The sequence below is a fragment of the Neophocaena asiaeorientalis genome, unplaced genomic scaffold (genome assembly GCF_003031525.2).
Source record: "Neophocaena asiaeorientalis asiaeorientalis breed wild unplaced genomic scaffold, Neophocaena_asiaeorientalis_V1.1 scaffold25, whole genome shotgun sequence".
NCBI lineage: Eukaryota > Metazoa > Chordata > Mammalia > Artiodactyla > Phocoenidae > Neophocaena > Neophocaena asiaeorientalis.
Window position 1 is genome coordinate 4043692 of NW_020172492.1, and position 12771 is coordinate 4056462.

Genomic DNA, 12771 nt, shown 5'->3' on the forward strand with positions numbered 1-12771 from the left:
TGTGGTACGCGGGCCTCTCACTGTTGTGGCCTCTCCCGTTGCGGAGCACAGGCTCCGGACGCGCAGGCTCAGCGGCCATGGCTCACGGGCCCAGCCGCTCGGCGGCATGTGGGATCTTCCCGGACCGGGGCACGAACCCGTGTCCCCTGCCTCGGCAGGCGGACTCTCAACCACTGCGCTACCAGGGAAGCCCTGTCTTTTAATTTTATTAAATGCAATATATTACCACTTCTGCTGTTAATTTCTCTCTACTGTTTCTCAAGTGATATTACTTTTTAAAATGTAGCTTACAGTTATGTGGGTTTTTTTTTTTCTTTAACCATTTGAAGGACCTTTTCTCACTCTTTGGAGGCCCTTTCTACAATTTGTTGACTTATAAGGCAAAAACAATGAAATGAAGTTAACAACAAAAAAACCTTAAATATAATGTGTTTATATATGTGTGTATGCTTTTGGTTAGTTTTACCTTCATTTTATAAGATAAGCAAAGTTTGTGCAAGTTAGTGGGTCTACTGTTTTTCTCTTAAATGAAATTAGCTACTCAACTCCTAGCTTCAAAAGATAAATGATACCTGGATCATCAGTCACAGATGGATTTGCGATTTGAGATAAATTTGAAGGATTGTCTTGTTTAAGTGTGGCTTTCAGCTGCATATTGTAGCATGCAAACTTTATCAGAGAACATCCAGGAAGAAAGTTTCTTTCTTTCTCCCTGCCTTTCACTCCTGTTTGATTCATATCTGAATGTCCAACAGCTAACAGTACCAATCAAATACACAGTGTTCAATAAATATTTGTTCATTCAACCAACATGTTACAGAAAATGGATTTGGATGTGTTATCTTACCTTTTATTTTCATTGTGGAAAATACTTTAGGTGATGTAGATGAACAAATTTGTCAAATTATCAAGGGTTTTCAGTTTTGTTTTCATTTTAAGACAGGTGATAATTAAAGAGCGAGACAATCAAATATAAGGCCAGTTACTATGGCACAGTGAAAGTAAATTTAATGTGTTTAAATTAGTTAATGCTATATAGTTAAGTCTGTGAGCATTTCAGCGTTTGTGTATCTTCAATATTCTTTGTCCCCTTTTTTTCTCTTAAAGAAGGGCTACACTGCACATAACCAAAAAGTTAAGCTTTTTCAGCTTTGTCTTTAAAAACAATTTAAGCTTTTAATGTTCCAGTATTTTTCATTTAGCTAAAAGTCATTATTTACTTTTGTTTGTAGTGCAAAATTATAAAAGATTTCATGAGCGCAATAGCTGCCTGCACATGTTACTCTGGAAATCTCATTTTTCTCAAAGGATATTTGTTTGATTTGTAACCTAGACATTACTAGAAATTTTATATTATAATTAAAATATGGTACTTAAGGGACTTCCCCGGTGGTGCAGTGGTTAAGAATCTGCCTGCCAATGCAGGGGACACGGGTTCAAGCCCTGGTCCAGGAAGATCCCACATGCCGTGGAGCAACTAAGCCCGTTTGCCACAACTACTGAGCCTGTGCTCTAGAGCCTGTGAGCCACAATTACTGAGCCCATGTGCCACAACTACTGAAGCCCACGTGCCTAGAACCCGTGCTCTGCAGCAAGAGAAGCCACCTCAATGAGAAGCCCGCACACCGCAATGAAGAGTAGCCCTCGCTTGCCATAATTAGAGAAAGCCCACGTGCAGCAACAAAGACCCAACACAGCCAAAAATAAATAACTTTATAACAACACCAAAAAAAAATCAGAAAAGTATTTTAAAAATAAATAAATAAAATGTGGTACTTAAATACAGGGAATACTTTTCATAATCCTGTCCATGCACTAAAGTAAATTAATCTATACTTGGCACTTCACAAATATTTTAAAATTTAATCGTCTTAAGAACACTGTAAATGTTTTATTCCAATATTACAAATGAAAAAGTGAAGTTCAGAATATTTAAGTAGCTTTCCCAACATATTGCTTTTGATAAGTGGCAGAGCCAGGATTTAAATAAAAATATGCCACATTGGAAAGCCTTTACCTTTTGCTGAAATATGTACTACTTTCCTCATAGGGCCTCCTATTGCTTCCATTTAATTCCAAGGTCATTTATTGAGCTTCTGTTATGTACAAAATATAACAGTCTGGGTATTGACTTTTGTCTGTGGGCTTTATGACACCTCAGATGATTTAATTCAACCCAAGTCTCTCTTTAAAGACATTCTGTATTTATACACGTGACTGGTCAAAAAAAATGTAAGCTATATTTCCTGTGATTTTTTTTTTCCTTTCATGTACTTCTAATTTTTTTTATAAAATTGTTCCCTATTCTTAGACCAATATCCCATATTAACGTTTAGTCTGAAATTTTCCTTCATTAATCATAGTTATTTGCCTCTTTTTCTTGTTTGGGCATCAACCAAGAGGTGCTTTGGAGAATATCAGGTCAATAAATCAATAGAATCCATAAATGTGAGGGCCATAAAGAAAATTAGAAATCATGAGTCCTTATCTTGAAAAGAGGAAGGATGCTTAGAAATTAAATGAATTTCTGAGAATCGGGCATCTGATAAGGAGCCCAGATGTTGACTCTCAGGCTTTCATTGTGTATTTCTACAATTCCTTCAGCCAGCGTTCAGTACTGTCTGCACATTTTTTTTTTTTTTTTTTTTTGCGGTCCGCGGGCCTCTCACCGCCGTGGAGCACAGGCTCCGGACGTGCAGGCTCAGCGGCCACGGCCCACGGGCCCAGCCGCTCTGCGGCATGCGGGATCTTCCGGCACCGGGGCACGAACCCGCGTTCCCTGCACTGGCAGGCGCACTCCCAACCACTGCGCCACCAGGGAAGCCCTGTCTGCACATTTTTACTTGACTTCACTTCTACAATTGTTTATTTTGTTTTCTGTATTTGACTTCTTATCCCCCCTACAGACACAAACTCCTTGAAGTCAAGGTTTAACTTCATCAAGAAGTCCTGTTATGTTTTTGAAGGGTCTCATGGAATATATCATAATTTAAACAAGATATTGGGTGCTTCTAAAGAGTATTAACAAATGAAAAAGCTACATACTAGCTATCTGCGGTCCTAGAAAAATGCTGTTAAAATCAGTCCATGATTTTTTTCTGATGAGATCAGACAGCTTGTATAAAGTCTTAACTCTGTATAAAGCTATCAAACTCTTTGAAAAGAGACTACCACAAAAAAAGAAAATACAAATCAGCCAAAGAAAAAAGAAAAATAATTTTCTTAGTTGATCTTTGAAATGCATAATGCCTTGTTTTCATATTCACAACAGTATTGGGAGTTGATTTAGCATTAAGATCAGTGACAAAATAACTCGATTAATACTTTCTACTCCAATATCATTCTAAAATAAGAAAATATGTCTGTCTCATTTGATGACAGGAAGGATAATCAGTAATCGGTGAGAGCATTTAGTGGTCAGATAAACATTAACTGTATGAATGAAGAAATTAAAAATATTTATTACTATAGGTGATCTACAGTTTTATACTTTACAGTTCAACTAAAATAACATTTGCCAAAGCCAAACGTATGATATTTTAAATACAGACATTTACATATAATGCAACACACATCTAAAAGTAAATATTTCCCTATAGTTAGAGATATACATACTTATTAGCATCATCATATTTGAATAATATAGCATTAAATGATTCAGTGAGATTTGGAATAAGAACATGATCTATGGAGGAACACTATCTGAATATGAGCCAGTGTGGCATGTGCCTGAGTTTCCAGGGCCTTGGACTCCTTGCCTCTTTATTTCCTCTCATTCCAAAAATAAAGGTTCATGACTCTGGGGATATACCTCCTCTGGTCATCATTCAGATGACTGACTGCCCACTCTTTTAGCGGCAAGTTTTTCTCACAGATGAGAAGATGCTCCACTCAGTCCCAACCTGGAGCTATTGCAGCATCTGGTCATGTTTCTTTAACCAGCAGAAGTGGTTCCGTATAACTGAGTAAGTCTATGCTCACTTAGGAATGAGCACAAATGGGGATCCCATTCTTGATTATCAACCTAGGTTCTGTATGACCTGGAAGTTCTGTAGAGATGAATGTGTCCTCCCAAAAGTTCCTGTTGCTGGCTTTTAACTAGAAGTGATATATTGCTATTCTTGAGCCAGGGTTCTATACTCTGTATAACCGAGCCAGAGAAAAGCTTCATCATTATAGAAAATGTTGTCCAAATACATGGCTATCTGAGCATCATATAGTTTACATCTAGAAAAAAAGTCCAAACTAGATATTTGGCCAAACTGTTGAAATTTTGCAAAAGTTTAACCTTTACAATCTTATACAACATCATTATTACTTCTTTTCTGCCTTTTAATTAAGCAGTAAGTGTTTCTGACTATGAATGAAATGAAGTCAGATGAAAGCTTTTACAGAATATCTTGGTAGATAGAGTATATATTGTCAGAATAAAAATTTTGGTTTGCATTTTTTAAATCATTTCAAATGACGCACTTTATTTTAAAAGACTTACCAATTTGTTAACGTAAACACGCTATATCTTAGAAGCAGATATATAAGCTTGCCAGCAAAATGAGCAAAATTAATTTTCTTTATAACCAAATGGCAACATCTGACTTTACATCCTGGAATTCATTGTAGGTAAAAGAACGTGATCGTCTTCTAAGATTTGTTGGTCTCTGAGGTCTTCCTTCTATCAAGTCTAAATAGATGTCAGATTTCAGAAAACGTGTGTAACTGTCTTGCTCCATGAGCTGATACACTCTGCTTTGTGCAGCATCAAAACTGTGGAGGGTGGGTTGGGTGATGCTCCTGGTGATAATTTCTTTGGTGTGAAAATCAAGGTTAACCTGGATAATAATAACAATAATAAAAGTGTAATTATTGTCAATCTACTTAAGTAAACGCCTTTGAGAAACAGAAGTAAAGGACTGACTCCACGTTGGAGGGGGCATACAGCACTTGGATGCTTGGTGCTTTTCCTGTTGTGGGTCCAGGGATCCAGTGATTCACTCTGGGTTGGCATGTTACCTGGCTCTTCTCTCCCTTTGCACCCGGTCCTTATCAGTCTCTGCCAGTGTAGGATCATGGAACAATGTAATGTTAGGTGTCCTAGAGATCGTTAGATTCAACTCATTTTCAAAGTGGAAACTAAACTTTGTAGAAATTCAATTATTTTGAGTGAGGGCAAGCAGTGTGTTTGGGGCATATTTGGGATTTCAATGTGAGGCTTTTGCTATATCCCAGTGCTCTTTTCATTATATTATGATGTTTTCATACAGGCAAACGTGTGCTGAAAATGCCTATATGCATATATACGTGTGTGTGTGTGTGTGTGTGTGTGTGTGTATAACTGTATAAAATCCTTTAATGCTTTTTATCAAAACATTGATGATATATTCGGCTTTGATGGTGCTAAGTTTTCAGGCAGGTTTCTTTTCCTTTGTGGGTAACACCACATAACCAGCCGCCTTTGTTTACTTGTGTGTAAGGGGAAGACAGGATAATACATTGAAACACGAAACAGACTGAGACATACTGAAACAAGGAAAATAACTGTCATTTCATGTGCGACAGTATCTACATAAGCAGTGCTACCTCGTGGACAACAACAATTTATAGTCAAACAGAACTCTTAACAGTGACAGGTTATCAGTTCTACACTTCAGTGAAAAGACACTATTTATTGAGCATGTACTAAAAATACAGAAACTCTATTCATATTCAAGGATAGTGAAGTAATATTTGCTGGTTTAATAGCCATTTTAGCAGTTGTTTCATACAGTTACCTCATACTGAGCTTGCAGTAAAAAAAAAATCACAATTGTTTTTTCACTTGAACCATTGCCACATTAGGTTTTCCTCATCTTTCTATTATGAAATTTTCTTTTAGTCCATCTTAATGTGTAGGAATAATAATTACAGGGCAAATGAAACTTTGTACAGGCAGATGAGCTAACATTAAAATAGTACATATTGCAAAATTCTTGATTTCTCTTACCTTCATCACGTGCAAAAATATTTAGTTTCTACCGGCAGTTACTTGTGCTAAGGTGATTAACATGATAAATGGATGAATCTAAATGTTGCAATTAATTGTGTTCACTCTTAGTCTAGAATAAAATACCCTGAGGAGTAACTTCAGTTATACCTTTCCTTCCATAGCAATATCTTATAATGCATTCTGTTTGTAAATAGAAATCTATATACAGGCAGACCTCGGAGATATTGCAGGTTCCCTTCCAGACCACCTCAGTAAAGGGGATATCGCAATAAAGTGAGTCACACAAATTTTTTGGTTTCCCAGTGCATAAAAATGTTATGTTTACATGATAATCCATTAAGTGTGTGATAGCATTATGACTAAAAAAACAACATACATCCCTTAATTAAAAAATAACTTCATTGCGAAAAAAGGCTAACCATCATCTGAGCCTTCAGTGAGTCCCAGTAGAAACATCAAAGATCACTGATCACAGATCACCATACCAAGTATAATAATAACGGAAAAAGTAAGAATTATTGTGAGAACTACCTAAATGTTACATAGATATATGGAGTGAACCAATGCTGTTGGAAAAATGGCACCGATAGACCTTTTCAAGGCAGGGCTGTCACAAACCTTCAATTTGTAAAAAACAAAATATATGTGGAGTGCAATAAAGTGAAGGGAATAACATGAGGCATGCTTGTAAATAACCACCATTTTTGTTTCAACAAAATTCTGACCTTTCTGTTAGAATGTATGGCAGTACCGATTTGACGAAGACATATTCTCTCAAAAAATTTTCAGATGTAAATTTTTACAATCATCTTTACCTCTTGTGGAGCATCATTCTGTATAAATTTCTCATATATTGCTTTTGCTTTATGAATTATTTGTTGAGGGTCTTTGCTTTTCTTGAAATCTTCACAGGCTATCCAAAATTCAATGTTTTCCTCACTGAATTCAGTTTTAAGAAATCTGGTAAAAGTCTCCAGTCCATCTACCAAGGAAAGAAGTGATATATTTTAACTAAAATATATTGATGCGAATATATGCTACTTGATATTGAAGTACAACTGTGAGTGTTAGCAGAAGAAGCGTCTTCCCTCTAATTCAGGGCAGTAGCACACATCTTGCTCATGAGGAACCATGTTAACAATTAGCTGAAATCTTCACAACTATGAAAGGTAAGTACCATTTCTGTTGAAATGAGGCTGGTATCATACTTAGACCTGAGTAACAGGGACCTTAAATCTGGACCTCACTTTGGGTCTCTCTCAGCTGTGCCTTTCCTTGGGGTGAGTGTCGTAGGGTTATTCTACAGAGCCAAAGAGCCATTCCAGCTGGAGATCATCTCTCAACTTCTAGACCATGCTTCTTGGACTCAGGACCCTGAAATTCCCTTTAAAAGGCTTTGTGGGGCTTCCCTGGTGGCACAGTGGTTGAGAATCTGCCTGCTAATGCAGGGGACACGGGTTCGAGCCCTGGTCTGGGAGGATCCCACATGCCACGGAGCAACTAGGCCTGTGAACCACAACTAATGAGCCTGCACGTCTGGAGCCTGTGCTCTGCAACAAGAGAGACCGCGATAGTGAGAGGCCCGTGCACCGCGATGAAGAGTGGCCCCTGCTTGCCACAACTAGAGAAAGCCCTCGCACAGAAACAAAGACCCAACACAGCAAAAATAAATTAATTAATTAATAAACTCCTACCCCCAACATCTTCAAAGAAAAAATAAAGGCTTTGTGTTTCCAGGATTGGCACAGTCCTCTTCCCCAGATACATCCACCAAAGGCACCTGTCTCAGTGGAATGCACACCCCAAGGCTTGAGTGTGGACAGGACTTGAATTTGCACGCTGGAGTGTCCACCCAAATGTGCAAAGAGGCCTCTCACAGTGTGGAACCAAACCATGGGTGGAAAGTGAAGCGAGGTGAGCTATGCTTATAGGGTAGAACTGGGAAGAGTCTGAGAATTTTATATTCAAACGTAATCTACCATGTGTCACAATAGAAGGATAAAATGTGGTTTTTTTTGTGTGTGTGTTTTTTTTTTTTTTGCAGTATGCGGGCCTCTCACTGTTGTGGCCTCTCCCATTGCGGAGCACAGGCTCCGGACGTGCAGGCTCAGCGGCCGTGGCTCACGGGCCCAGCCGCTCCGCGGCATGTGGGATCTTCCCAGACCGGGGCATGAACCCGTGTGCCCTGCATCGGCAGGCGGACTCTCAACCACTGCGCCACCAGGGAAGCCCAAGATGTCTATTTTTAACAGTTTATTAGCCTGATCTGTAACTCTTAAGCATTTAGAAATATAGTATGGGGCCTCCATTTTTACTTTTTTCCTGAGCCCCATGAATGTTAGGGGCAGGTATCAAGTCTTATGGAAGACTACCAGGGTTCAAGTTCTTGTTCAGCTAGTTACTATGTGGTCCTGAGGGAATTACTTTTCCTTTCTGTGTCTTAGTTTCTCAATATTTAAAATTAAGATAATGATAAAACCGACCTGATAGAGCTGTTTAGAGAATTAAACGTGCAGGAGGCTTAAAACAGAAACTGGCATATAGCAAGTACTCTATCTGGGTTTTGATGGGGGGCGGTGATGGTTATGATGATGTTGATGATCTTGATGACTATCCTTTTTTTTTAGGCTCAGTTAGGTAAAGTTTCATAGATAAAACTGTGGCAGACTCAGGATTTAACACTAAGACAATCTGACTTTAATACTAGGGTTCTTTCAACTATTTATGATATTCTACTTTTTTGGGCTAATAGGTTTTTTTTTTTTCATTTATTTTTGGTCGCGTTGGGTCTTTGTTGCCGCGCTTGGGTTTTCTCTAGTTGCGCGAGCGGGGGCTACTGTTTGTTGCGGTGCGCAGGCTTCTTGTTGTGGTGGCTTCTATTGTTGTGCAGCACCGGCTCTAGGCACGCGGGCTTCAGTACTTGTGGCTCGAGGGCTCTAGAGCGCAGGCTCAGTAGTTGTAGCGCATGGGCTTAGTTGCTCCGCGGCATGCGAGACCTTCCCGGACCAGGGCTCGAACCCGTGTCCTCTGCATTGGCAGGCAGCTTCTTAACCACTGTGCCACCAGGGAAGCCCCGGTATTTTTTTTTTTAATTAAACTTCTTTGAGAAAATTATAGATTCACATGTAGTTGTAGGAAGTAACAGAGACAGAGCCCCTGTACCCTTTATCCAGTTTCCACCCATATAACATCTTGTAAAACTGTAGTAAAAATATCACAAATAGGATAATGATATAGTTAAGATATAGAATATTTCCATGATTACAAGGATATCTCATGTTGCCTTTTTACTGTTATACTCACATTTTTCCCACACCCAACCCCTCCTTAAATGTTAGGAACCAATAGTCTGTTCTCCATTGCTGTAATTTGGTCAACTCAAGAATATGGTATAAGTGGGATCATGTAGTATATATTGTTTGGGGTGGCTTTTTTCATCTACCATGATCCGCTGGAGATTCATCAGTATATCCGTAATTTGTACCTTTTCATTGCCATGTTGTATTCCATGGTATGGATTTGTTTAACCATTCCTGTTATCAATAAGGATGCTATAAACATTTATGTATAGATTTTGTATGTGTGTGTGTAGACGTAAGTTTTCATTTCTGTGGGATAAGAGAAGTGAAGCTGTTCAGTTATATGGTATTTGAAATAGAGAAGAGAGCATTATAGAAGCATTGAGAAAAGGTAAAAATGTTCCTTCTAGATTTTTCAGATAAATTTTCTCAGGGACTTCCCTGACAGTCCAGTGGTTAAGACTCTGTGCTCCTAACACGGGGAGCACATGTTTGACCCCTGGTCGGGGAACTAAGATCTCACATGTTGCACAGCACAGCCAATAAATAAATAAATAAATAAATTTTCTCAGAGAAATTCACATTTGAGTTGGATACAAACGATTTTTAGCAATCTTTCTTTAGATTTGTTCTCTACTCATAGTTATGACCTATTTCTCTTTCTGCTATCACAGGTGAGTTATTACACAAGGAAATTTCATGAGTCCTGTCTAGATTTCTCACCTAGCAGCATTTGATAATAATGATCCCCTCCTTTTTGAAATATTCTTCTTCCTAGGATTCTAGGACACCATACCTCCTAATTTATACCATCCGATTACTTTAAGCCTGGCTTAATGTCTTCTGTTCCCTGGTTAAATGTGATGTTCGCTGGGATTCTGTTCTTTACATTCTTCTCCTTTTCTTGCCTCTTCTACCTCCCTTTTCTTTCTCTATCCTCCTGTATCCTCGTCTTCTAACATTTTTCCTGAAACTCCTTTCCCCCTTACTTCCCTCTGTACTTTTTGCATACTGCTGGCACCTACAGGCAAAAGAAGGCATTACAAACAATCTTGCAAAACAATAAAAGTTTCTCTGAGTTAAATTTTGATCTAATTAAAAGATTTTAATCTCATTACAAGAAATCATTAGAAGAAAATTTTTCTCTTCACCTCAGATATTCCTCCAGCTACTGATCTATATCTTTCTCCTTACAAAGTCTTTTGAGTAAGCTTTCTGCAGTTGGTCTCTTAATCCCCTTCACTCATTTACCTCCCCATACATTAAAATGTGGTTTCTACTCAACGCTTGACTTAAATAATTTTTACCAAAATGACTTACTGTAATATTCCATGGAAAAAATTTTTTTCCAATCCATATATTACTTCATCTCTCTATGACAGCAGGCAAAGATGAAATATGTCTGTAATTCTTTTCTATGGCACATACACTCTTGAGTTTCTTCTTATATCTCTGACTACTGCTTTTCTAAATACTTCTCAGTTTATCCTTCTTCCTTCTTCTCTTTAATTCCAATTCCAGGGCAATCACTTCAACACTTTAACACAATGAATATGCTGATGATTTTCAGAAATGATCTCCGGCTCAGGTCTTTTTCCTGAGCTCCAAGCTCATATCACCCAACATTTGGTAAACATCTTCTCTGAATTTCCCACCAAAATAATCACATCACAGCTGAATTCAATATCTTCACCCAAAAGCTTCCCAGAATGTTTCCCACGCAATGACACCATCCACTCAACAGCTTAACCCGCAACCCTGGCATCCTTAGGGATCTCCAATTTTCTTCTCAACTCAATTGATAATCAAATCTTCTCAACTTTATCTTCTTTATGTATCATGCATCTGTCTTTTTATTTTTATTCAATCTGGAATTACCCTTATTCAGACCAGGATCATATTTTACATAGATTATTATGAAAACCTTCTAAATGGTGACTCTGACTCCAGGCTTCACTTGCTTCCCTCCCCTGCTACCCCCCACCAACGCTTTCCAAGTTATTATTCACATTCTAGTCAGTAATATCTTTCTAGAGTACAAACTTAATTATGTTTCTTCACTGTTGAAAAATTTCCAACAATGCCCTTAATCTCTTTCCACTCTATTTCTCACACTCTAAGCTCCAAGCACAGTGAAATAACTTAGAGTTCCATTCATGTGCCATGTTCCCACATCTCTTTAGCTTCTATTGGAAAGATTTTCTCTTCCTACTCCAATTTTATCAATCTAATTTCATCAGGCTAATCTGTATCACCCATTGAAGTTTAAATTAGAGATCACTTTATCTGGAAAGATTTCACTGATCTCTCAAGAATAAGTTGGGTGTCCTTCATGTATGACTTCCTACAGTGGGTAACATTTAAACTGTTGTGCTGCAGTTGCTTCCTTATTTTTGTTTCTCATGCTATATTGTGAGATTCATGAGATGAAGGCCCTTGTCTAATTTGCCACAAAAATCCCCAGCATGAAGAAATCACTCAATATTTACTTACTGAAAGAAATAAGTAATAATTGAACACATGAGAAAAAGTACAAATTTTCATTAAAAATACAAAAGTTCTAGCAAAAAAGTCTTGTTGAGGAGGCAGAGATGAGTTTGGGGATCATGATATGTTTGGGATTTGTGGGTCAGGGTACAGAGGAAAAAAAGAGAAGAAAGAAACATGCAGAGGGTGCCTGGAAGTCTACATGCAGGTTACCTGTAGATCCTTGGCTGAGGGTCAGGCTGTACACGGGCAGGGCAAACTCTGTGAAGCCCAGAAGAGTATAGCTACAGTGGTGCTGAGAGGTAAATGGAGATCAGGGAGTTTGCATGGGTCTGGGAGACTTTGGATTTCTGGCCCAGCTATAGTGGAGATATCCAAGAAAGGCTATATTTTTGGTATAAATACTACAGGCAAGGTCTTTGTCCTCAAACTAAGATAAATTGGAAAGAGATTGGTTTTAAATATCAAACTGATCAGAAAGAATCAAGAGGATCCACCCGTGATTTAACTGACTGCCAGAAAAATAATCTAATGCTGTTTAAAGGAAGACAGCATAATCTAGACTCCGATATCTTCCTCCTTGCACACATACAATAAAAATTTATTAGGCATGCAAGAAATGTCTAATGTGACCCATTATCAATAACAAAAGTGGTCAATAGAAACAGACCACAAGATACCTGAAATGTTGGAAATAGCACAATGTTGAAGAATGAAAAGTTTAAAAAAGAAATAAGGAGTGAATAGATGCAAAAACTCAGAAAAGAAATTGAAACTATAGAAAACAATCAAATGGAACTTCTAGAACCAAAATGGAAAATACCTGAAGCAAAAAAAATTCATTGGATCAGCATGACAGCAGATTAACAACTGCCTAAGAAAAGATGAGTAGACTAGAAGATGGGAAAATAGAAATTATTTAATTTAGAATAGTAGAGGACTTCCCTGGTGGCACAGTAGTTAAGAATCTGCCTGCCAATGCAGGGGACATGGGTTTGAGCC

At 38.1% G+C, this 12771-nt stretch overlaps 1 protein-coding gene across 1 annotated transcript in view; it reads right to left on the minus strand.

Moving 5' to 3' along the window:
* Window positions 1–1649: 1649 nt before the first annotated feature.
* The window catches only part of RGS18 (regulator of G protein signaling 18), a 29240-nt gene continuing 18118 nt past the window's right edge, over window positions 1650–12771 (minus strand). The window contains exons 4-5 of the mRNA XM_024738198.1: window positions 6799–6965; window positions 1650–4829 (exon numbers count right to left, since the gene is read on the minus strand). Coding sequence (XP_024593966.1) covers window positions 4572–4829; window positions 6799–6965 — 425 coding nt within the window. The 3' untranslated portion in view covers window positions 1650–4571. The remainder of the gene's footprint in view (window positions 4830–6798; window positions 6966–12771) is intronic.